The following is a 26,774-nucleotide window of genomic DNA, read 5'->3' on the forward strand; positions in this document are numbered from 1 at the left end:
CCATACATTGCTGGTGGAACTAAAAATTAGTGCAATCACTTTGGAAAACAGTATGGAGATTCCTTAGAAAACTTGGAATGGAACCAAATGATTGGTCAATCCAACCATTTGACCCAGCTATGCCACTCTTTGGTCTATACCCAAAGGACTTAAAATCAGCAATACTATAGTGAAACACAGCCACATCAATGTTTATAGCAGTTCAATTCACAATAGCTAAGCTGTGGAACCAACCTAGATGCCCTTCAAGAGATGACTGGATAAAGAAACTGGTATATACACACAATGGAATATTTTTCAGCATTAAAAGAGAATAAAATCATGACATCTGATGGTAAATGGATGGAGTCAGAAAATATCATACTAAGCAAAGAAAGCCAATCCCAAAAAACCATAGGTCAAATGTTTTCTCAGATAAATGGATGCTGATCCATAATGGGGCAGGGAGAGCCTAGAAAGAATGGAGGAATTTTAGGTTAGGCAAAGGGTGGGGGGGGAAGGATTGGGGGTAAGAAAGATGAGAGAATAATATAGATATCATTACCTTAGGTACATGTATAATTGTAGAAATCTACATTGTGTATAACCTGAGAAATAAAAAAGTTGTGCTCCAGTTGTATACAATGAATCGAAATACATTCTGCTGTCATGTGTAACTAATTAGAACAAATTTAAAAAATAGCCCTTCCCCCCTCAAAAAAAAAAAAAAACTACACTGAGATTTCATTTCATTCCCATCAGAATGGCAACTATCAAGAATACAAGTAACAATAAATGTTGGCAAGGATGTAGTGAAAAGGGTACTCTCATATATTGTTGCTGGGACTGCAAATTGGTGCAATCACTCTGGAAAGCAGTATGGAGATTCCTTAGAAAACTTGGAATAGAACCACCATTTGACTCAGTTATCCCACTCCTCAGCATACACCCAAAAGACTAAAAATCATCATACTATAGCCACATCAATATTCACAGAAGCTCAATTCACAATAGCTAAACTATGGAACCAACCTAGGTGCCTTTCAATAGATAAATGCATAAAAAAAATGTGGTACATTCACACAATGAATATTAGTCAGCCATAAAGAAAAATAAAATTATGGTATTTGCTAGTAAATGGGTGGAACTAGAACTGCTAAGTGAAATAAGCCAATCTCAAAACACCAAAAGCTGAATGTTCTTTCTGATATGTGGATGCTGACTCACAAAAGGCTGGTGAGGGTGGGCAGTGGAGGTTCACTGGATTGAACGCGGGGAATAGGGGGAGGAGAAGAAAAGGGGGGTTGGGAATGGAAAAGACAGTAGAATGAATTGAACCTAACTTTCCTGCATTCCTATAAGAATAAACAACCAATGTAACTTCCACCAATAATGGAAAGTTATACTTCCCATATGTATGATATGTCAAAATACATTCTATTGTCATGTGTAACTAAAAAAAGAATAAGAAATAAAAGAATAACCATATGATCCAGCAATTACACTCCTATGTATAGGTACACACCCCAATGAACTGAAAGTCTGAAGGGAATTTCTACCTACATGTTCATAAGCAGCAATGACTCACAATAGCCAAAAGCTGAAAACAATTGTCCATTGATAGATGAATGGATAAACCAAATGTTATATTATATACTCACAATATTATTTGCCTTTAAAAAGAATGAAATTTTGATACATGCTAAAACATGGATGGACCTTGAAAATATGCTAAGTGAATAAAGCCAGACAGAAATGGTTAAATACTGTAAGATTTCATATATATATATATATATATACACATATGTATATATATATATATATATATATCAGGTAAATCCATACAGTTAAAATAGTGGTTTTCAGGGCTGGAAGCAAGGGGGAATTGGTTAATGGGTATAGAATTTCCACTTAGGATGATCAAAAAGTTCTGCAGATGGATAGTGGTGATGATTATTAAACAACATTGTGAATTATACTGAACACCACTAAATTTTACACTTAAATGATTAAAATTGTATATTTTAGGTCATCTATGTTTTATCACAAAAAAAAGGCAATACCTGAGAAAATGGAATGTCATAATCCCTGTAGAAACCAGTTCTTTTTTTGTGAGAACTTTCTGTATGTTCCACATCTGAATCAAGACTGTAGTCTGAACTATCATCACTAGATGGGGAATTATGCTAAAGAGAAGGAAAAAATGTGTTACATTTGCAAAAAGAAGAAAATTTAATAATTAACATATAAGCTTTAGCCAGATGTGCCAACAAGTAGGTCATAGTGTTCTGGTAGACTCTTAAGTATAACTGAAAAGTCTTTTCCACAGGCCACCAGCACCCCAACTTCTCTGAGATTTTCTGGGGAAAAGTATTTCTTCTTCTGTTTATAAAAGTATTTTTTTCATCATCCCTTTGGCCCAAGGACTTCAAACAGAAGTCATTTGGGCTCTAAAATTATCTTATACTTAAGCTAATCTTAAAGGAAGTAAAACTGGTTCCTCATAACCAAAAGAGGTCACAGAACACAAGTAGGAAATGCATTAATTTATTTCTATGTAAAATGCCTTTACAGTTCTTATTCTAATGTGTGAGTACACTAAAATGAAGATATCAAAACACTGCAAATCACATATATGAAATAAACCTAGCCCATAAAATTAACCAAAAGTGAAATGAAAGCAACAGTTGATTATGATGGAAAACAGTTTTCAAGTCTGAATGCAATTTCCAAAAGTCACCAAATCTCTTATATCTGGTCAAAATACTTACCTTTGCAAGTTGAGTACCCTCTTAAAAAGTTCTCAAAGTTTACAGCATGCAGACACTAAGCATGTATGTCCTCATTCCTGAATTCTCAGCATGTGGGTATAGTACAAAAGCAATGAAATTCTTTGTAAGTAAATTAATCTCTGATGCTCTTACAGAGGAAGAATCTATTTTGCTCCATTCCATTCTTAAATATTCTTTTAGAAAAAACAATCTACTTTCTTCACTCACTTTAGTTTTCTCTTTGTTGACTTGATAAGTGATATGGTGTACTTTTTTGAGAATTTTTGTGTTTCCTTTTATACCTCCTTTTGGTGAGAGTGCTGGGAATCCAACCTAGGGCTTGGCACATGCTAAGCACAAGTTCTGCAATTGAGCTGCTATATGCCTAGTACCTATCCTTCCTTTTTTTGTGGTGAGAATATTGTTTTAGTTATTCGTTTAAATATTTGAAACTACTGCTTTAACTTTTGTGATTTTACCTATAAAACACAGGTGAATTAGTTCTTTCTATATATTTAGTTGGTAAGTACTAAAGTTTAAGGTCTAAATTACTATGTTTTCCACAAAACTCTTTTTTTTTTTTTTTTTGGTACTGGGGATTGAATTCAGGGGCACTCGACCACCGAGCCACATCTCCAGCCCTATTTTATATTTTATTTAGAGACAAGGTCTCACTGAGTTGCTTAGCCCCTTGCTGTTGCTGAGGCGGGTTTTGAACTCAAGATCCTCCTATCTCATCCTCCTGAGCCGCTGAGATTACAGTGTGCGCCACTACATCTGGCTCTACAGAACTCTTAACATCATGTCACCTCATGATGAGTAAGGAGGGCAAATGACATACAATTCAAGGACTAACATGCAAGCCACACAATGACTCCGAAAGTATTCAAATAGTAACAGAAAGAATTTAAGAACTTAAATGACTTCCTCTAAACAGACTACCCTTTTCACACTTTTTTGCTTTGGTATTTTCTGTGCCTCTTTGGACAATCTTACTTGTCTTTGAAGATTTATCACAAACTTCCATCTAACAAAATATACTTACTGAAGGAAGTATAGCACACAGCAATTGATGAAAATATTTTGGAAAATTTTATAATACTGTAACAAAATGTTTGCCTTATGATATTAAGTAAAATGCAAATATAAAATAAACCATATTATTTCCAATATCAAGGAAACAGAAAAATAACTGGAAAGAAATATACTAAAATGTTAATTAACACTAGTTACTCTAGTAAGTCATTATTTAATTTTTAAATAATTACCTTCATCTTACTTTGTAACACAATATAGTATACTATAATAATAGTATGATTAATAGTCAGTTGGATACCTGTAATCCCAGCAACTGAGGAAGCTGAGGCAGGAGGATAGTAAGTTTGAGGCCAGTTTCACTAACTTAGCAAGACCCTGTCTCAAAATAAAAGAAAATAAAAAGAGTTGGGGATGTGGCTCAGTGATAAAAGTACTCTGGGTTAAATTCCTAGTATACCCCCAAAAAAATAGGAATAAAAGATAAAAGAAAATGTATTCTGTACTAAATTCAACAAACTGAAAAAAATGTCTCCTGGACTGTCTGCCTTACATCTCTCAGACATCCAGTCCACCCTGCATGATTAACTTTCCCAAAATGGCCATTGTGTAACATGCCTTCTCATCTGAAGTGCTTCCCTCAGACTAGCACATCAATACCAGGCAGCTCTGTGTTTGTTTTCCAAGATCTCAAAATTTATCTACCTCCTTAAGTTCTGCCTCCTTTACAATGAGAACATGTCTCAATCTAGCTCTTCTCCTCGAGGACTCCTTCATATATAAAATGCTCCTGCAAAATCTGGTCTGGCTAGTACTTCCTCATCACTGGAAGTAGTTTCTCCTTTCTCTCCCTTTGAAATCTCATTTTACAACATCAACTCCAATTCTTATTACTGTCTTCCTTTTCTTATTGTAGTGCGTGCTCATGTGCAGGCGCACGTTCTGAACCAAACGATTAGCACAATGCCAGATGTCTTTTTTTTTTTTTAAGAGAGAGTGAGAGAGGAGAGAGACAGAGAGACAGAGAGAGAGAATTTTTAATATTTATTTTTCAGTTCTCGGTGGACACAACATCTTTGTTGGTATGTGGTGCTAAGGATTGAACCCGGGTCGCACGCATACCAGGCGAGCGCGCCACCGCTTGAGCCACATCCCCAGCCCCAGATGTCTTCCCGATATCTCTATGCCATGGGAGTTAGCACATTATACACTGTTTGATTTGTTTTTTGTGATAACGGGCATTGAACACAAGGGTGCTCTACCACTGAGCTATATCTCTAGCCCTTTATATTTTTCACTTTGAAATAGGGTCTAAATTGTCAAGGCTCAAACTTACCATCCTCTTGCCTCAGCCTCCCAAATTACTGGCATTATTTTGTGTGCACCACCATATCTGGATGATAATTGTTTTATGTTTATGATATGTCCCCCTAATCTCACCAAATACAATCAAGTCAGAATTATGCATTTTCCTTCTTCTTTCATCAAAGTTTTTACCATAACATTAGCCAACAATTTTTTATGTATTACCTGACTAGTTCAGACTAGTTGAAAAGTTAAGACAAATAAACAAACAAATCTTATAAGGAGGAAGTTTATTAAGTTGACCAAAGGTAAAGAGACCAGGGACTAGCAAGAGTGTCCCCTGAGGAAGAGGCAGGCACTGACATCAGGATAGTCTTCTCTGCCTTCCTACCCTGAGCTTGTGTGACCTTCTAGTAACCTTGTGTAACCAAAATACTCTTCCACAGCAACCAATAGTAGAGTCCTAGACTGCAAACAAAAAAAAGCATACTAGTACAATTTCCTAGTATGTGTCTAACAAAAGTTATAGATTTTCTAGCAAGATGGATTGCCAGATTGCACTCTCTACATTAACAGTGGTTTAACTGTCGTTGCTTTCTTATGCAAGATCAAAAAAATGTGGTGTATACTTTGAACCAACAGGTAGGATTTGTGAATTCAGTAGAAATGGATCCTCTTTTACGCCACATGGAATTTGTGCTTTTTGTCCCTGAAATTTTAAGGTTCTTCTGGGCCTCAGGTCTTAGACTAAGGGGCAGAAAAGAGTACAGACTCTTAATTGAAAAGGCACAGTAAAAGTCTTTATTCTTAGCCTGGTGCGGTGGTACATGCCTGTTATCCCAGTGGCTTGGGAGTCTGCAGCAGAAGGATCTCAACTTCAAAGCCAGCCTCGGAAACACAGTGAGACCCTGTCTCTAAATACAAAGTGGCTCAGTAGTTGAGTGCCACTGAGTTGAATTCCTGCTACCCCCCACCAAGTCTTTATTTTTTTTACATTTTTTATGTAGGAAAGCTAATTTATTTCTTAATGTTCTGTGACCTTGGATCATAGTTAAGAAAATTTCTTCACCCTTCACTCCCAGGTATTATAAGATCTACAACTATGCTTTATTCTATCACTTACATAACTACTATTTTTTAACATTTAAATATTTGATCTACCTGGAATGTTAAGAACTGATTCTGTTTTTATGTTCATATCATTACCTAATTCTCCCAGCACTACTTATTTTAAAATTCATTATTTTTCTTTCTGTCTCTGATTATCTAAGGTATCTGCCTATTTATTTAAAGTGCTGGGGGTTGAACCAGGGCCTTATACATACTAAGCAAATTCTGTACCTACATCCCCTACCCCCAAATCCATCTTTTTATGCTAGTTTGAGGTGCTCCTGTCATATATGACATTTCCACGTGTATTAGGTCCATTTCTGAGTTTTCTTTTTCTTCCGTTGGCCTATGTTTCTCCATGCACCAATATCGGACAAATTATTCAATAACAAGGGCTTTGTTATGCTTTAATATGTTAAGATGACCCCACATAGTCTTCTTTCTCAGGTTTTCTTATCTATTCTTGGGTGATAGTTTTATAATCCACAAATTCTTTAGTACTCCTCCCCTCAAAAGGTAGGGATTAATCCCTCTCCCCTTGACTGTGGGCTAGTTTTAGTAACTTAGTTCTAAAAAAATATAACACGTCAAAAAGTGATGTTATATCACTTCTCATATTAGGTTATAAAAAGATTGTAGGTTTGATCTCAGGTATTCTCTCTTCTTCTCTCTCACTCTTGTTTCAATGACTCTGGGGAAAACCAGTTGCCATCTGAGGGTGCTGAAGCAGTTTTTGGCAAGACCCTATGGCAAGATTCTATAGGATCTTTGAAAGTTTGGGGAAAAAAATCCTTTCTTGAAAATATTTGGCCCTTATATTTCTTAGTAGGAGAGATTATGAACTAAATTCTTCAAAAAAATCCATTAGACTTTTTGACTCTCTGAAACCAACTTTGTAAGGTATATTTTTCTAGAAAATTATCCAATTCATCTTGGTTTATTTTCATAAAATTATACAAATAAATTTCTTACAGTTTTAATTTCCTCTTTTTATCTAACTTTATTTTTATCTAATTTTTCTTTTCCTTTTTTTATTGACCAGTTTGGCCAATGACATATGTTTTGTCTTTTTTTAAGACCTATTATTTTTTCATTCTAACTCATAAAGTTCTGTTTGTAACTTTAGTACTTTCTTTTTGTTTTATTTTCCCTTTATTGTTTTTCACCTTGGGAACTTAGCTTATCTTTTTGTTTTTTTTCATTTTTATTGCTATGAACACTTAATGCTATAATTTTTTTTTTTAGAGAGAGAGAGAGAGAGAGAATTTTAATATTTATTTCTTTAAAGTTTCGGCGAACACAACATCTTTGTATGTGGTGCTGAGAATCAAACCCGGGCCGCATGCATGCCAGGCAATCTCGCTACCACTTGAGCCACATCCCCAGCCCAATGCTATAATTTTTATTCTGATAATTATAGTTAATAACTATAAGATGACAACAAGTTTATACTGATTACTACATACTCTTCAGTTTTTCCGTTCTTTAGGAATGAGTAAATGAATAAACAGATGGACAATGCCAGTGCTGCTAATTACAGTCATAATGTTCTAATACACTAAATTCTGCCCCTTTTATAGTCATCTTTTATTCTTGGTTTCACAGATAAATATTTGTGTGCATGTAGTAGGCTGATCCTACCCCTCCCCTAGTGATTTGGTTATCTGAATTTGTTTTCTAGTAGATTCGCATGGCAACAATATTTCCTGAGTTCTTGCACATACACTGTCTGAGAACTGTACATTTGAAGGTCAGTATTCTAACTGGATATAAAATCCCCAGCTTGCATTTTATTTCCTTATTTAAATTTGTCAATCCAACAGAAGATAAATGGATTGACAAATTTTTAAAAACGTTTATATATTCTTATTTTCTTTCTTTAATAAGGGCCTTGGGGTTTTGTGTTATTGTTGTTGTTGTTTTCTTGTTGTTGTTGCTGTTTTGCTTGAATGGCCAAAGAATTCTTTTTTCCAATTCTATTTTTTTGTTTAGTCATAGTTCATATTATTTTCCTAATTTTTTAACAGTCTGAAATATTGGATTAAATGGTTTTGTATGCTTGTCGGCATTTTTCTTTTCCAAAGGAACATTATTCTCTCATTTTTCTTGTAATAATTTCTCTGGAATATGACCAGAGTCCTGTCTTGATTCTCATGTAAAAGAATGCATGGGATGAGCCAAGAAAGATTCCCTAGAGTCAAGCCTTTGGGGCTGCCTCTTCTGTTGTCAATGCAAAGTATTAAGAACACAATCAAGGGCTGGGGATGTGGCTCAAGCGGTAGCTCACTCTCCTGGCATGCGTGCGGCCCGGGTTCGATCCTTAGCACCACATACAAAAAACAAAGATGTTGTGTCCGGCGAGAACTAAAAAATGGATATTAAAAAATTCTCTCCCTTTCTCTTAAAAAAAAAAAAAAAAAGGCAGGAGAGGCGGGTGTGTCTGTCCTCTTTATATTAAAAAAAAAAAAAAAAAAGAACACAATCAAGTGTCCTCTGTGAGACATGCTTCTTCCATCTCCTTCCCCATCATCTCCTTCTTTGGCCCTGGTGTATTTGTGACTCAATTTAGATTCTACTCTCAACAGTTACCTTCTCAGTGTGAGACTCTGTCCTAGGAAAGGGATTTGGTTGATTAGTATGAGGAATTAATTAGGCACACTTCAGCACCATCCAATTATCTGTCATCACCTGATATTCAAGTGTGAACTAGAATCACAAAGCCTTGAATGTTTTTCTGTTGCCGCTCTCATACAGACCCATGAGATTCCAGTGTTGAGCAGGGACCCCTCTACTTGAGATGGCAGTTTGTTTTCTGGGAGGTCCTTGACCTTCTCTTTGCTCTGTTTCAGACAGTTGCTGACTCTATACTGGTCTTATTGCTGTCTGTATGGTTTGGCTATTTGTATTTTTGAGGTTTGTGGGGATAACTTGTTATTTTATTTTGCCAATGAGCTTTTTAGTTTTGTTTTACTAATTGTAATGGGGGAAACTCAGGGAGTTTTTAAAACTACCCCATCACTGCTTCCAGGATAGGATCCCTTCTTCCCAGTCTAAACTCACATTATTTTCCATCAAGCAAGTTATTGTTTTCTTGATAGCACTTGTTTTTCATTTATTTATCACCTCTCTCCTTACATTTCCATTTTTCTTTAAAAGCAAACAGTTTGAATCACCACTCTAACCCTGGCATATAACAGGCTTCCACAGTAAGAATGGAATAATACATATGGATAATCCACATGAATGAATGAACAGACAGACAATGCCAGTGCTGCTAATCCACATCTGTAGAGCATAACATTTTATTTTCTTAACCTTCTAATATCCTTGCTTACAATCACTCATCTAGAAGAGATTATATTTTAATCTGAATTAAGCGGGGGTTAGATTTACCTTTTTTTTTAAATTTAACCTTTATTTATTTTTTTAATGTGGTACTTAGGATTAAACCCAGGGCCTCACATGTGCTAGGCAAGTACTGTACCACTGGCCACAACCCGACCACTACCTTGATTATTTTTTGAATCTTTAAAATAATTCATAAAATATTTATGCTTAGAAGATGTGTTACTCAATTAAATAAAAAATATATAATCCATATATTTTACAAAGAAAATAGACAATGGATTATATTTTCTAATTTTCAATATTTTATATTTCATAAAAATTGTCAAAAGAACAGTGCGTACAACTAACCTTATGTTTCTCACGTTTTCTCCTTTTGGATTTCTTCTTCTCTCTTTCTTTCTTGTGTTTTTTTCTTGATTTTCTGTAGGCTTTCTCATTTTTCTGTTTTTCATCCTCTTTTGCTTCATGCTCTTGTGTTTCTTCAAATCCTGCATCATCTATTTCACCATCTTCTAATTCATCATCTTCTCTATACAAGACAATGAAAATTTAATTTTCAAATGTCAGTTCTAAAATAAATCTTATAGAAATATTTTCAAAAGAAAAAAAGCATGTGTCAAGAATTTAAGATATATTCATTTTGAAAATGGACTGAAAATCATGTTCCATCAAGGGCCTGAGAGTAAATATTTTTATATTTGCAAGCTATATATTTTCTGTTGCAAATTCACTGTCTTTTTTTTTTTTTTTTTTTGGTGCTGGATTGAACCCAGGGCCTTGTGCATGAAAGGGAAGTAACTCTATCAACTGAGCTATATACCCAGCCCTCATCTTCTTCTTTAAACAAAAAAAAAAAAAAAAAACTTGAGAAATGTAAGAACCATTCCCAATAGCCAAAGTCTGCCAAACTCTAATTTAGATTAAGTTCACTGACTCTCCCCAAAATAATGAATGAACGATGAATACAGTATCATCCCAAAGTATTACAATAGTTACCATCTACTACAATACCTTCAAGAGGCAAAAAAAAAAAAAAAAAAAAAAAAAAAGCTAAACTAAAATACTTGAGGAGGAAACACTCTAAGTACAAGAAAGCATTTTTAACTTAGTGACCCATATGCAGCAGAATAGCTTTAAAGTAAATTAAATCGATATTTTAAAATAAACTCAATCGATATTTCTTAACAAAGTAAACTTCAATAAGCAAGCAAATTTAATACATAATAAATAATAAAACCAAGCCACAAAAGAAGAATTATTAATTTATCTTTTGAATTATCTTTAAGATTTAAAAAATAATCCAGAAATCTTAATGCATATTAAAAGAGACAATAAATCTTAAAAAATATTCATAGTAAAATTGTACATTTAATTCCACTTTCCAAATACTAGTATCTTTGTTATTTTGGAAGTTGAATGTTAGAAACTGACTTTTCATGTTGATTATGAAATTTTTATAGTTAACAGAAGCCAAAATGTTCATTATTTTAAATGCAAATAAACCAACTGATATAATTGGAAGATGAATGCATAAAACAATTTTAACACTTACTCATGCTTCCATACACTACAGTTTGAAAAGCTACAAACTACAAATAGTACATGCTGGTCTTTGTATAACTGGAAGCAAATGAGAAACACCCAAACTATGGTGTGTACATTTTAAAGATAATTTAAAATTACTTGAAACATGTACTTTCTAAAATGCAAAATTGGTCATGTCACTCTTCAGCTAAAAATCTTCAATAATATCTCAAATTTGGGAATAGAATAAGTAGACTCAATAAGACAGATCAAGAGCTGAAAACTGTGGGGTGTGTCTATAAGGATTCTACTATTCTTTATCTGTTTAAGTTTTGTATAATAAAAAGAATCTTCACTGGTTCCCTTCTGGACTGAGGATATCGAATCTCCTTTTTATAACTGAGTTTCTGCTTATCCAGTTACTTTCCATTTCTCAAGTCCCCAAGCCTTAAACTTTGTCTAAAAACTCACTACCCTGCTCATCTCAGTATCCACCCATATCTGGTCACCTGGCTAATACTAACAGACTACTTAGGACCCAGTTTAGAGTTTAGATGTTATTTCCTCTAAAATACCTCCTTATCACCCAGGTTTCGGTGAAATACTCCATTCTAAGCACCCCCTAATAACCCTCCATTTTCTCTTATCCCTGTACTCTGCACATTATGTTCAAATGCCTTGTTTATTGGTTGGTGAATGTGGGGTACATATGCAGCCCTAGCATCTAGCATGGTACCCCTTCTGTTTACTGAATGACTGAATGTATAATATCCATTACTTTTGCATCTAGAACAAGTACATAATACCACCCTTAAGTAAATATTATTGTCAATTTTTCCCAGTTTCTATTAAAAAATCAAGATGGACTTGAAAATTTCTTGTGAAGCAGGCTTTGCATTCTGTTTAATAAAAATGTTCTGAACTTTTATAAAACTCTAAAGCTTTATGGCCCAAGAAAATCAGTGCATATAATCACCAAAAGACAATTATATTATAAGAATGGTTTCAGCAGCTTTACTAATAATAGCAAATAATTTTAAACAACCCAAATCTCCATCAGCAGGTGAATAAATATATAAATTGTGCTTTATTTATATAATAAAATAATATGGGTAAAAAATTAACTACACCAAATAATATGGATGAGTCTCATAGAAATAATGGGTGAAAAAGGCCAGACATAAGACTTTACTAAGTCCATTTGTATGTACTTCAAGAACAGACAAAACTCATCGAAGTAATAGAAGCCAGAGTAACAACTGCCTCTTGGGGATATATAGCTGGCCAGAAAAAAAAAACAAACAAAACAAAAGAAAAAAGAAAGCAGTACTGATTTCTGGGGTGTTGAAATATTTTGTACATTGATCTGTGTTGTGATTACTACATGTATAAGTATGTATAATTTGTGAATATTAATATAGTAGTACATTTAAAAATCATTCACTTTGCTATGTTATACCACAATAAAAATTTAAATATAAATGACAAAAAATATCTATGGGTGTTGATCATTTCTTTTACTACCTCTATCCTCTACCTTGAGCTCCTTAAAGTATTAAAAAAAAAAACTTACACCTAGAAATCAGAAATTCATATTCAGCATTTTGACTAGAGCTATTTAAAAACATCAAGTACTCAAGCTGAAATGCTACATGCAAATTTATGACCTACTTTACATCAATGTGAAATATGAGCTTTTCATATTTTTTACTAGGATAAAACACTACAAGTTTTAAACTTTTTTCTATCTTCTCCCATAGCCTATTTATCATTTTAGCATTCATACAAGAACATATATAAACATGAATTTCTGTTTCAATACAAAAATTAGGAAGATGAAATAAAGAACAGTGATTCACATGTCTATGAACTGCTTCTACATGCTTTAAAAAGTAAGTTTGGAGCACATATGAAAGTATGCATAACATAACGGAAAGAGAAGACTTAATGGAAGGAAAGTTGGATTCTAATTCCAGCCATCATCAAAATAAAATAATGCTTTCTTTATTGAGCAACTAGTAATTTGTCAGATACCAACCTGTGATCTTGAGATAAAACAAGAGAATAAGAGAATCAAGAAATGCTTAGCATTCTCTAGATTTTGAATGAGCTCAACACTATTTTGTTTACTAAACCCAGATAGTTTTTAAAAACTTAATAAATCAAAAAGAGAAGTTCCCAGGTCAAATATATATATAGGACTTCTTATTAACATGGAAATAAGAGTGATTTTAGAACTGGGGTTTGTAGCTCAGAGGTAGAGTGCTTGCCTAGCATGGGTGAGGCACTGGGTTCGATCCTCAGCACCACATAAAGTAAAATAAAGACACTGTGTCTACCTATAACTAAAAAATAAATATTTTTTTAAAAAGAGTGATTATATTCTTTTCAGGAAAGTGGCATATTCATGTTCATGTACCAGACACTGGTAAGTAACTATCCAGTTAGTACACAAAATTGCCTTTCAAAGAGTTTATCTCTAAGTCAAATCCACAGGGACAGAAAGTAGATTAGAGGTTTCCAGGTAGACTAGAGGGAAGAATGGGAATTGATTATCAACAGACCTGGGTTTCTTTGTGGAAGTGATGAAAATGTTCTAAAATTAGATAGTGGTAATGATTGCATAAACCCAGATATACTGGAAACCAATGGATTACATAGTTTAAAGGGTGAATTATATCTCAATGAATTTTAAAAAATATTTTTTTCTCTAGACTTAAATTCTAGATGGAAGACATTAGAGAAAATCATAATATGCAACGGTATAAGTAAAAGACTCTGAAATTGGTCAGTATCCTCACCATTCATATGTTCTTATTCTGAAGGTAATTACTCACTAAAGCCTTATAAACTGATATGTCTCAACAGGGGTATTCTAGTTTTCACTGTTCTGGGTATTGCTGGCTATTGAGATAAATTAACCTGAACCATTTAGTCTTATATTTCTGCCTTTTCTTTACGATTGCCTAAAGGCTCCTTTTACAAGCTACAGATCAGAAACTGTGTCTTCTGGAAGAAATGCAAAAGCCTCAATAAGAGACTACACACACTCCTGATGGATGCCATTACAAGACATTACTTACAAATATGAACTTCCTGAGACAGACTGACATATCGCCACAATATCCACAATTTGTGCCTGTGTCAGGATCTCTCCAGAAGCAGACAACATAATATAACAAAGTGCTTATCCTAAAAACAGAAAAACATGGCTTTCCAGATGCTTGAAACCACCACTCGGGACACTTTTCTTCCATGCTTTTGTACTGATTTATGCTGTCATTTCTCTCTCACCATGGTGATAAGGTAGAAAATAGCTTTATGTTAGTGCCTTGCAGCACTGTATGAGCTCCACAGAGGTCACACAGGTCAGGCTCAGCACAGGCTGGCTTAAACCTGGGCAGACTGCCTCTGACCTCCAGATATGGCATGATTCTACTACCAGGCTGTACCTCACCCACCTCCCTATTTTGTAGGAGGCTGCAGGGAGGCAGTTTCTCATCCACACTCCTGGATTCCAGTGAGGTCTGAGATTTACCACAGCTGCAGGCTAAGTGTTTAGCTTTAGTATGGAAACAGCTCCTCAACAACAAAGTGCCCACCACACATGCTGCTGATCATCTGATTCCTTCAAGTTTGGTGTTGTCTTGTGGGAAAAGAGACGTGGGCAGCTGACACTATGCAGGCTGTGCCTCTATTGTCCATGTAACAAGTGTCTGAATCCTACTGGTTCAACCAGTCAACATGCTTGACGGATAACTAGCTCAGCTAAGACTTTTCCCCTGCCTACTCTGTCTTCTATCAACATATGCAGTTTATGAAAAGGTAGCAGAATACAACAGACACTAGTATGGCAGTATGTAAAAACGTGGATGTATAACCGATGTGATTCTGCAATCTGTATATGAGGTAAAAATGGGAGTTCATAACCCACTTGAATCAAATGTATGAATTATGATATGTCAAGAGCTATGTAATGTTTTGAACAACTAATAATAATAAAAAAAATGAATGGTCTTCGTAAATCCTAAACTCCCTCCCTAGCATACATCTCCAAACTACATATTTTCCTTCAAGGAAACATTATCTGGCCATAGTGAGGCCATGACAACAACTTAACATGAATTTTTGAGATTTTATGTTTATCCCCAAACTGGTCCTTGGATATTTACATCCTAGATGGCTTATCTTACTTAATTCAGTTATCCTTTATAGCTTCAGAATAGCTTCTCTTTACAAATTACCACAGGAACAATCTGAGGAGCATCTACAACTTTATCTTTTATCCACTATATTCTTACACCCTCTGAAATATATTTATAGCTAGCAGAAATTTTACCTTTTTGACCATCTACAGTTAATATAATTTTTACTTGATTGGTTTTACTCTTCAAGCCAATCTCAGAATCTGTCAAAGCCTCACATCTCAACTCAAATATAGATTCCTTCAGGAATGAGACAATACAAAAATATGAGCAACATTATTCATACTTAAATACATACATACACACAGCATACTGTTTTTCAGTCCTAGGGATCAAACTCAAGGCATTCTACCACTGAAATACATCCCCAGCTCTTTGTTTTTATTTACCTATATTTGGTACTACGGATTGAACTCAGAGGCACTTAACCAATGAGACACATCCACAGCCCTTTTTTTATTTTTCATTTTTGAGACAGGGTGTAACCCTCCACAGTCCTATAACAACCTTTGCAAAATTCACTTAATTTTATGTAAGGTATCTCTACCCTAGAGATAACTGAGAATTCTTTCTTCCTTTTTGTTTTGTTTTGTTTTGTACTGGGGATTGAATCCAGGGGTGCTTAATCACTGAGCCACATCCCCAGCTCTCTGCCTTTTTATATATTTTATTTATTTATTTATTTTGGTTCCAGGGATTGTATTTTATTAGACAGGGTCTCACTGAGTTGCTTAGCGTCTCACCATTGCTAAGGCTGTCTTCAAACTCGAGATTCTCCTGTCTCAGCCTCCTGAGCTGCTGGGATTATAAGCATATGCCACCGCACTTGGCTTTTATATTTTTTTTTGAGACAGGGTCTCACCAAATTGCTCAGGACCTCACTAAGTTGCTGAGGCTGGTTTTCAAATTGCTGTTCTATTGCCTCAGCCTCTCCTGGGATTATAGGCTTGTGCCACCATGCCCAGTGAGAATTCTTACTTCTGTTACAAGTAATAAATCCTTTGTTTTTTAAACTATATGTGGCCTTCCTAATCTTTACTTCTTATATCAGTAACATATTTATTTACTCATATTTGTTTCATCAAAACCTAACTTGTTACATAACTCTCTGTACCAACATAATAGAGCAGTTCATGTATTTCCTTCTCAAGGCTTTCAGGAGAACATGCTTCCCTAGGAGTGTCTCAAAGGATACTGACCCTAGATTGAGGTCATATAACTTGAAAATTTATCAAGCCAGATGCATGGCACATGCCTGTAATCCCAGTGATTCAGGAGGATAAGACAGGAGGACCAAAAGTTTGAGGCCAGCCTCAGCAATTTAGCAAGATCCAAGCAAACTTATTATATATTTTTATATATACATATATATTATATGCATATAAGTATATATAAGGGGGGTCTTGCTGAGTAGCTGGGATCTTGCTACTTTATTTTGCAAATGAAGGCAAATAAAGGGGCTCTGATATCCAGTCAGGCTAAGTGCAAGGCCTTCAGTTAGATCCTGCACAGCAGTGAACACACAACTTCCTTGTTCTGTATCTACAGGATGAAGGGTTTCCAGCATGTGTGTCCCAAGGTGTGCCTGATACTCATATCCTAGTTCAGATCTCTTGAAGCAATGCCTGTGCTTTCATGACATGAGCAGAAAAATGATCAAAGGGAAAAATATCTAGTGCCCAGTATGAAGAGACACACTGAATTCATTTCTTGCCCAGCAAACACCATTAACATGGCTTTTGTTTTTTTAAGATCTGATGGCATTTGCATTATTCCTAGAAACGTATAAATAGTCTTTCATTAAAGAAACTATAAAACATGTAAATAAATCACAGTTAAAATTCTAAACATTAAGATGAGGCTATGGCTGAGATATATGTACCCAGAAACCCTAATTTTTAAATGCAAACTACAGATATGGCTCTGAGCTTCAGAAAGATAGGCATAAGACAACAGTGCCTCCAAGAAAAAAGAGAACATTTACTCCAAGAGTAGCATTTTTTGTCTTGAAATAACAAAGAAATTTCTCTGAGTCCTCATAAATATTACCTGAAAAGTTACTATATACTGTATACTTGATATGATAACGCTCACAACATATCCCAATTTGAGTCAAGGACAGACTGCCAAGATTCAATTAAGAAGAAACAATATGAGAAAACAAAGTAAAACTGTCTAAGCATACAACTGTCTGATGTTCTTAGTCCAGGGATGAAATCCACAACATCTGAACTAGCAATTCTAAAAACTGTATGTATAGAAGAATTTTACCTCTCCAACTTTAAAAAAACAAAACAAAACAAAAAAGCCATTTTTTTATTTAACATGTATTTATTCACCACCTTCTCAGTAGGGAGACAATGATAAATGACATACAACACAACAACAAAGAGACATGGTTTCTTCTCCCATAAAATTTTTAATCTAGTGATGGGAAAGAACAATTAAAGAATCACACAAATAAATACAAAATTAACAACCGTACAAATATATGAAGGAGGAAACGGTGCCGTCAGAGCACTGCAGCAGGGGAAAGCCACCTGTCAGGAAAGTCTGGAATGCTTTCCCTGAGGAAGCAGGGATGAACTGAAATGAGGCATTAACCTGAGTGACAGGCACAGGGAGAAAGACCTCTGCACACAGAGGAAACTTCTGTGAGATATTTCTGTGAAGAAAGCATGACATACCACAGGAACTGAGACAAGGCTAATGTCACTGGATCATAAAATAAACATAAATTGCTTTAATTCCTCCAGAATTATTAGGGTTTATTAGGCAGCCTCCAGAGTAGACCAGCTGACAAGGGATTTGGACTTCTAAGATGCTGTAGAGTTTTCTTTTTATTGAACACTTTTTTTTTTCAAGTGCTCAAAGAACATTAGTCCAAACCTTTTAGCAAACACTTTTTTAAAGAGGTAAAAAGAGACAAGGAGCAGTGGTGCACACCTGTAATCCCAGCAACTCAGGAGGCTGAAGCAGGAGGGTCACAAATTCAAGGCCAGCCTCAGCAACTTAGCAAGACCCTGTCTCAAAATAAAAAAGTTTAAAAAAGGATTGAATATGTAATTCAGTTGTAAAGTGCCCTTGGGTTTAATCCCAAGTACCAAAATTTTTTAAAAAATCAAATCATACAAAAGTGGAAAATGGGTCTCCTTATTTCATTTCTGGGTCCCAGAGAAGTTGATGAAAAGTTGATACAGATTAAGTAACAGCTCATTATGTAAAATCTGCCTCCATATAAGTCAGAAGAAGCCAAAAAAAGAAGAATGCTGGAAGAAATAAAAACTGTTATGTTGGGCTGGGGATGTGGCTCAAGCGGTATCTCGCTCGCCTGGCATGCGTGCGGCCCGGGTTCGATCCTCAGCACCACATACAAACAACAATGTTGTGTCCGCCAAAAACTGAAAAATAAATATTAAAAAATTCTCTCTCCTCTATCTCTCTCTCTCTCTTAAAAAAAACTGTTATGTTATTATTACTAGGACTTGCAATTCAATTAAAACAAACAAGCAAACAAAAAAAAGCTAAGCACCAACATTCATGAGAAAGAATAGAATAGAGTGAGGTTAAGTGCTGCCAGAATAGCAATTTCCACCTACAGTTAAAGAAGATCCAAACAAAAAAACAAAAAACTCTCTCAACTAAGGAGCACCCAGGATTCTGGCAAAATGAGGTCACCTGAACCTGGAAATTAAAATAAAAGTGTTAAGCAAAACACTGCTTTCAACTTGTGGCATGTTCAAACTGATTACTTTTTAAAAATCAAAGTGAGATAGATGATTAAAAAACTCTAAAATCACTGTATTTAAATTCTGCTTCCCAATCATATACTACCTATAAAAATCTGACAAATTATCCTACTCCTCTCCTATCCAGTCTTCTCTACAGAATGAGATTCATCAATTGTATTTACCATCGTAAAGTGATTGAAGGATTAAGCAAAATCAATTTAGGAAATCCCCTAACATAGTTCCTAGAGACAACCCTCAGCTGAAGTTTCTTTTCCTCTTATTTTTTATCAGAAATATAAAAGTCTGAATAGAACATGTATACTAGAGTGCAGGTACTTTCATAAAATGCAATTGGGAAAGGCTATAAATCCAAGCAGCAGGGATTCTATGGAGAAATTTCTCATATTTTCCTTTGGAAAATAACAGTGAAAAAATATCTAGAACAGGTAAAAGCAGAAAGGAAGCAGGTTAGGCATAGTCTGTTCCTCCAAGCACTTCTAGTACATCATATCATGCTATGCACTGTTCAGAAGCCACACTGAAAGTCTCCCATATTCCAAATTAGACTTTGGCCCAAGTATTAAGCTAAAGTGAGCTTCTCCAAATCTGCCTTGGTCTAAGTCATTTCTCTTATGCCAGAATGTCACATAATCAGGGACTGCCTGATCATATGATACCATTATATCAAATATGAAGAATTCATGTCATTTAAATTTACAATCAGTATTCATTTTTAAAATTAAGATGTTTAGGCACAACTTGAAATGAAAATCTCTTTGTTTGCTTTATAGCTGAAATTTCATTAATTAAATGAAGCATAAATATACATTAATGCAAAAGGAAAATGTCACAATGATTTTATGTAAAAAGGAAATTAATTTTTTAAACAGGCACATAAAAAGAGTGCAGTAAAATTGAGTTAGCTAATGACTTCAGGAAGTATATCCTTTCTAAGTTAACAAGTGATTATAAAATTTTTATGAAAAATGAATAATAATCGATATTATCATAATTTTAATTTGTTCAATTGTCTGGTATGTTACATTTCATAACACTTTACTATCCTTAAAGTTATTTTATCCTATTAATTTTTCAAAAAAAACCCCAAAACCAAAAAAACCAAAAAACCTTATACTTCAGGACTCTTCACGTTTTTTGGATGAATTAAAAGCAATGTTAACTTTACCACTTTAAAATTCTGTAAGGAGAGAACCTTGAAAATTATGTATCACATAATCCTTTCCAAATATTACACACACACACACACACACACACACACACACACACACACACACAAAGATGTTACAGGAAAAAGGTTCTTCCAATGATTTTGTTGGAAATAAAATAGACCTTCTATTTAATACCTATCGTGTGCATTAAAACAATCACAAGAACAATCTAGCAATTGGCAGCACTAAGAAATTATTGTTATTGTACTATAATTTCCTACTTTTAAATTGAGACTGCTAGGTCTGGTTGTACATGCCTATAATCCCAGTCTGGCAGGCTGAAGCAGGAGGATCTCAAGTTTGAGGCTAGCCTGGGTAACTTAGCAAGACAAAATAAAATAAAAGAGGTTGGGGATATAGCTCAATATAACTGAGTGAATTGCCAGGTTCAACCTCCAGTACCACAAAAAATAAATAAGTAAAAATAAAACGAGACTAACAAAACTTCCAAAAATAAATGATAAGAACTTCTGGGACAATGATTCATATTTACTCACTTATGCCAAAAGTTTTCTCTGTGATGAGCATATTGACTTTAGCTCCAGCTTTCAGCATCTGTTGGTTTTCACACCTGGCCATTTGGCATTAAAAAAAAAAGAGGGGGATATATGGTACAATATATGTACTGCCAAATATGTAGGTACTTCTTATGTTAATGAGTTATTCACTTCCATTTTGATGCAGTTATACAAAATATAATTTTCAAACAGAATGTTATTTATTTCAAGAATGCAGAAATCAACCCACAATCACCTTTACAGGTCTAACAGCAAAGGTTATAAAGAACTCAATCCCCCACACATCAGGAATTCAGCAACATTTTATTGTCAACTGCCAGTAAGCAGGGAAAACTCAAGTAAAAGAGGTGTTAGTTCTTTATGTATTTTTAAGGAATTCCCTTAGAAGGCTAAAATTTGTACACGCTAAAATTCCTGTTGTCTAAGCTAAGAACTTGCAGATGTAAGTTAGCTAGATTTAACTGACTTCACATTCTCTTAAAAATATAATGTGAAGATAATTAACATTCTTTATAAATTTAGTTTTGACTATTTTAATTTAGAAAAGCACATATTTTACTTTGATTTAGGCAAAATTGTGATGTGACATCAGTTTATAATAACCTAGGATGAATTATGATTCATTAATATGAAAAAAAAACTGGACACATTAACAAGTGTCCAATATCCCAATCTAGTATCTGATACCAGAGTAACTACCATTTTGAAGTAGTTGAAAAAGTAGGGAAATGCCACAAAGAGGTTGTGGTTCTCACTCAAGCTGCTCAATCATCTCATACAAGTTGTTTAGTCTCTGAGTCTGTTACCTAAACTATAAAATGAAAATATTAATAGCTGCTCTGCCTATATGTACCAAGTGAAGTATGTGAATTATAAATTGTGATATATGTACTATATTGTGTATCATGAGAGTTCCAAATCTAGGTTCTTTATTTTTTTTATATATTTTTTTTAGTTGTAGTCAGACACGATACCTTTATTTTTTATTTATTTTTATGTGGTGCTGAGGATCGAACCCAGGGCCTCACACATGCTAGGCGAGTACTCTACCACTGAACCGCAATCCCAGCCCTAGGTTCTTTATTTTTGCACCAACTGTATGAACAGGTTGTGATTGACTATTATGTAATTTTATGTAATACTTTTAATAATAAAATTAGGGCTCTTTAAAAACTACTTGGGACTTGATCTGTTCATTTATTTTCCACTTAAGAATGTGGGTATGAATCAGGTACAATGATGCATGCCTCTAAATCCCAGTGGCTCCGGAGGCTGAGGCAGGAGGATCACAAGTTCAAAGCCAGTCTCAGCAACTCAGTGAGACCCTGTCTCAAAATAAAACATAAAAAGGATTGGGGATGTGGCTTAGTGGTTAAGAGCTCCTGTGTTCAATGCCAGGTACCAAAAAAAATGTGGATATGATATACTCAAGCTTAAGTATTAAAGACAGAACTCACATTAAAACAAGTGAAACACATAAAATGATTCTTTGTCAAAAGTAATAATAATCTGCTACAATTGTTAAAATCATTTAGTGACTACACTGGTTGACATCAGCGTTCCAATAATACCTCCCAGAACCCAACCACCCCCAGGAAGATATTGGGACTAAGAATGTCTTCAAGAAGTCAACCATAAAACAAACAAACAAAAAAGATAAGCCATAACAGATATTAGGAAATTAGGTACACAGGATCAAATCAAAGGCCACAACTAAAGTTAAAATATTAACATGCAATGCAGGGAATTGTATTTACCAGAAATGGAAACAATGAAAGAGAAGCGTAATGACAAAGTGAGCAATGGCCCCATAAGCACTACCCAGGAGAAGAGATGCCCTGTAAGACAAAGAGATGCAAATAACTGCTTAACAGGTACATTCTGGAGAATATGACTTTGTATCAGAGTCTGATGCCATTTAAACTTTCCATCATTTATAACTGACTCTTTTGTTCTAATCCCATACTCTTGCTAATTAGGCAACTCTTGATAATCTGGTTTTCCTAATAGCATTTTATATGGAAAAAAAGACACTCTCTGATTGCAAACACATAGTCCTCATTTCATATGATTCAACTGGCATTCTTGTGTGTAATTCTCTTGTTATGGGGATGTATATTGGTATAAATGTGGGCTCTGAAATTAGTTCCTACTGATATACTTTGTGACCTTGGGGAATTTATCAGTCCCTTCATATCTATTTCCTCATTCTGCTTCCTCTTCTGTACAAAAGGGAGACTAAGAACAGGCCCTTCTTTACATGATTAAATAATTCACATGAAGCAAAATAATACCTGTGAGCTTTGAGCATGCATTTAACATTTCCAAATGAACAGCCCTAAGGCTAATCAGTTTCTGAATCTGAAAAACTAAGGGCTACTAGCTGCATGACAACAGGCTGACTGATGCACAAAATATACTGGCAGCCCTGGACTGAAGGTTTGATTTGGTGAACTCCAGGTCACCTACCCATGGGAGGCCTTTTCCTAGGCAGTTTGTCCAGGTGAAAGATAATGCATCACAAAGAATCACAAACTCAAATGCCTACAGTGGTCAGGCAGGTCACCTAAATGAGAGATGTACACTTTGGATGATGAGTTTGCAGAGTATATATGAGTGAAAAAACTGTGGAGAGGAGAAAACACAAGTCAAACCTTAAAAGCATTCAAACACCAATATTTTAAAACATTGTGTCAGGCAAACAATGGTGTGTATACATTCTGAGTAGGAGGAAGGCCATCAGTTTGAAAACCCTGCAGGGCCCTCACATTCAAATATAAAAATGGGGCTCACTTAAGATAAAGTATATCCAGTGACTTACTTTTAACCCTTAATTTCCTTTATTGCTATATGATCATTCCTTCCTTGAAACTTTCTCCTCCTGTGGCTTCTAGAACCTTCTACCCTTTTCTCCATGACTAAGGATACATGCCTACCTGGATGGTCATATTCATTTCAACTAGCATCTCAGCTAAAAACTCTCAGCTAATTATCTCTAATTCTACCAATGCTAAGAAATCACCCATGAATTCTTCCTTGTGGCTGCTCCCTCATTGCCAATGCTTTTGATGAGGTCTTCATCAACTCATTTCTAGACCTCTACAACAGCTGTGGCTCATTCTTTCCAACAGCAATCCTATGGGTTCTACCTCCAATCAAACCATACCCAAACCCAACCATCTTTACTCCCGGGCCTAAACCATCATGTGTCACCTTTAATACTACTCATGTACCATAGCATGATTTTGTCCCTCATCTGTTCAGTCCCCCAGGAGCTCCACATCTGGGTGAAATCCAAAGTCCTATGATGGCTTACAAGGCCTTACAACCTCCCAGTACCCAACACATCACCTCTATTTCTCTCCCCTTGCTTATTCTCCTTTACTACCATATTCCCATGTTTTTGTTTTTTGTTTTTTTTTTTTTTCTCTAATCACATCAGGATCATTCCTGGATCCAGGCTTTTTCTACCACCCCTTCCCTTGTCTGGAAGGCTCTTTACCCTTATATCCTGGCCCTGTATTGCTCTCATATTTTGGATTTTGCTCAAATATTATTTCAGTAAGTGTTTCTCCAAACATCCTACTGAAAACAGAAATATCTCCTTGGGGTTGGGGTTGTAGCTCAGCAGTAGAGCACTCATCTAGCATGGGTGAGAGGCCCTGGGTTCGATCCTCAGCACCACATAAACATAAATAAATAAAGTAAAAGTATTGTGTCCAAGTACAACTAAAAAAAAATATTAAAAAAAAATAATCAAGGAAAATAGAAATATCCCACCTATACCTACAGGACTCATCTCCTTTTCTGCTTAACCACCATCTAAACATGTGTTTTTTGTCCTCTCAAGAAAATATAAGCTCTTTATGGTAAGGACTATTTTCCTTATTGGTGTGTTCCCCAAAAGCCTCTTGACTTGTTTTCCTTCTACTGATCTCCCCTCCCTGTAGACCACTTCCTCCAAACCACAGAGTAACATTCCAAAAACATGCAGCTGAATTCTCCTGCTTAAAAAACTTTGATTTTTTTTAAAAGGGATGGGCCTGGTCCCAAAGTATCAGGCCTCTTGTTTCCCAAAGTAGTTGTACACTCTCCACAAACTACCACTTCAAGCCACATTCTTTCTCAGTGCTTTTCATACATACATCTTTACCTCCACTTGGCCATACTTTTATTCATCCTCCAGACCTAGCTACTCTGCAATGACCAAAGTCCTCAACTCTATCACCATGATTCTCAGCTCACACCTCTAGCATGCTACTGGTGCCCTATGTAGTTAGCAGTTTGTTTCTCTGACTAAATTGTAAGATCCTAGAGAGCAGGTTCATGATGCTGTACTCAAATTTATTTCACCATTGTTTAATACCATCCTTATCAGAGTAGAAATTCTATAAGTCTATTGAAAGAAAAGTTAATTTATATATATATTATATATATATATATTTTTTTTTTGGGGGGGGGGTTGTAGTGCTGGGGAGTGAACCCAGGGCCTTGTGCATGCAAGGCAAGCACTCTACCAACTGAGCTATACCCCAGCCCAATGAATAATATTTTTAAAAGAATGAAATAATATGTTTAAAGAGGTTGGGGAAGGGCCTGGGTTGTGGCTCAGTGGTAGAGTGTTTGCCTAGCATGTGTGAGGCACTGGGTTTGATCTCTGACACCACATAAAAATAAAAACAAATAAAATAAAAGTATTGTGTCCATCTACAACTAAAAAAATTTTTCAAAGGGATTGGGAAAAGAAAATATCTTCTTGTGAGTCATAGTGCTTTCTAACATCAAACCTGAACCTGCTAAAGAGAAACTCACTTTGATAATTTCAACAACAGTCAAATCAAGTGGGTTCAAGAATCATATATAAGCTAATGGCTACTTAGGAAAGGTAGCCACCACTAATCATACTAATTTATGTATCAGATGTTATATAGAGTATAAAGTGAACTCTAACCTGAGAAAAGGCATCTTCAATTTTTAAAATTAAATTGAGTTTTCAAGTGAAAAGGGAAATTAGAGGTGATCTAATTCAACTATTTCACAAATGAGAAAAGTAATTATGAAAAATAGGAGCATACTAACCAAGTTAGAAAAAAGATCAGGATCAAAACCAGATTTTATTCAAAATGGAGGGCTCCCTCAAATATGCCTCATTAAAATTCCAAACTATTCAAGAATTAAAGGCCAGAACCTATTCCATTACTTCCCTTTGCAAATTTAACAAAGAGTGAAAAATAACAGTTTACATACTTGGATTGTTACAGGGCTGTATCTATGGGATCCTGGACAAGTCACTGAACATTATAATACTACTAAAATTATCAAATTAATGCAAGGATGAAATGAAAGCCCCATCACAAATGTTGAGAGCATAATAATCTCCATCCTCATTTCCTCAGATTCTCCAGTTGTCTCAAGACCTTAATCCGTCTGCAGGGCTGGGAAGGCATATGAACCATAAACCTGACTAGTTGAAGTTTTGCTATTTGTGTGTTACAGAAGGAGGAAAGCAGAATGGGAAGAAAAAGTAGGGAAACTGCTCATATGGGCAAAGAATAATATTCTCTCCCAAAGGAAAGTATTATCCATACCTCCTATCAATTAAAGAATGGGAGTCATGGGGCTGGGGTTGTAGCTCAGTGATAGAGCACTTGCCTAGCATGCACAAGGCACCAGCACCACATAAATGTAAAATAAAGATATTAAAAAAAAAAAAAGAATGAGAATCAGCTGGGGCTGTATCTCAGTGGTAGAGCACTTGCCTAGCATACCTGAGGCACTAGATTCAATTCTCAGCACCACATGTAAATAAATAAAATAAAGGTCCATCAACAACTAAAAAAGAAAGAAATGGGAATCATAAGATCTTAAGCCAGTTCATGCTAAAATTAGCTTTTTCTTGGTCTGGGCCCTGCAAAACTTTTTATCATTAGCATATTTCAAAACAACCTAAAATTACTTGTTATATTTATCTTTTCCTACTTTTGTGGAGATGTGTGCAAAGTAGGGACTCAGCATTTAA

At 35.1% G+C, this 26,774-nt stretch overlaps 1 protein-coding gene across 10 annotated transcripts in view; it reads right to left on the reverse strand.

Annotated features, from left to right (window-relative positions):
- Window positions 1-26,774, reverse strand: part of Zc3h6 (zinc finger CCCH-type containing 6) — a 69,268-nt gene that overhangs the window by 31,907 nt on the left and 10,587 nt on the right. For 3 of the 10 annotated variants that reach the window (XM_078028289.1, XM_078028296.1, XM_078028294.1), the window contains exon 2: window positions 9,897-10,077. In XM_078028289.1, coding sequence (XP_077884415.1) covers window positions 9,897-10,077 — 181 coding nt within the window. Of the gene's footprint in view, window positions 1-2,042; window positions 2,166-9,896; window positions 10,078-18,223; window positions 18,293-20,734; window positions 21,214-22,512; window positions 23,176-23,224; window positions 23,381-26,774 lie in introns of those variants that run through there. The other 7 variants (XM_078028287.1, XM_078028288.1, XM_078028290.1 and 4 more) reach the window with 6 other exon arrangements.

Source organism: Ictidomys tridecemlineatus, chromosome 12 (genome assembly GCF_052094955.1).
Source record: "Ictidomys tridecemlineatus isolate mIctTri1 chromosome 12, mIctTri1.hap1, whole genome shotgun sequence".
NCBI classification, from domain to species: Eukaryota; Metazoa; Chordata; class Mammalia; order Rodentia; family Sciuridae; genus Ictidomys; species Ictidomys tridecemlineatus.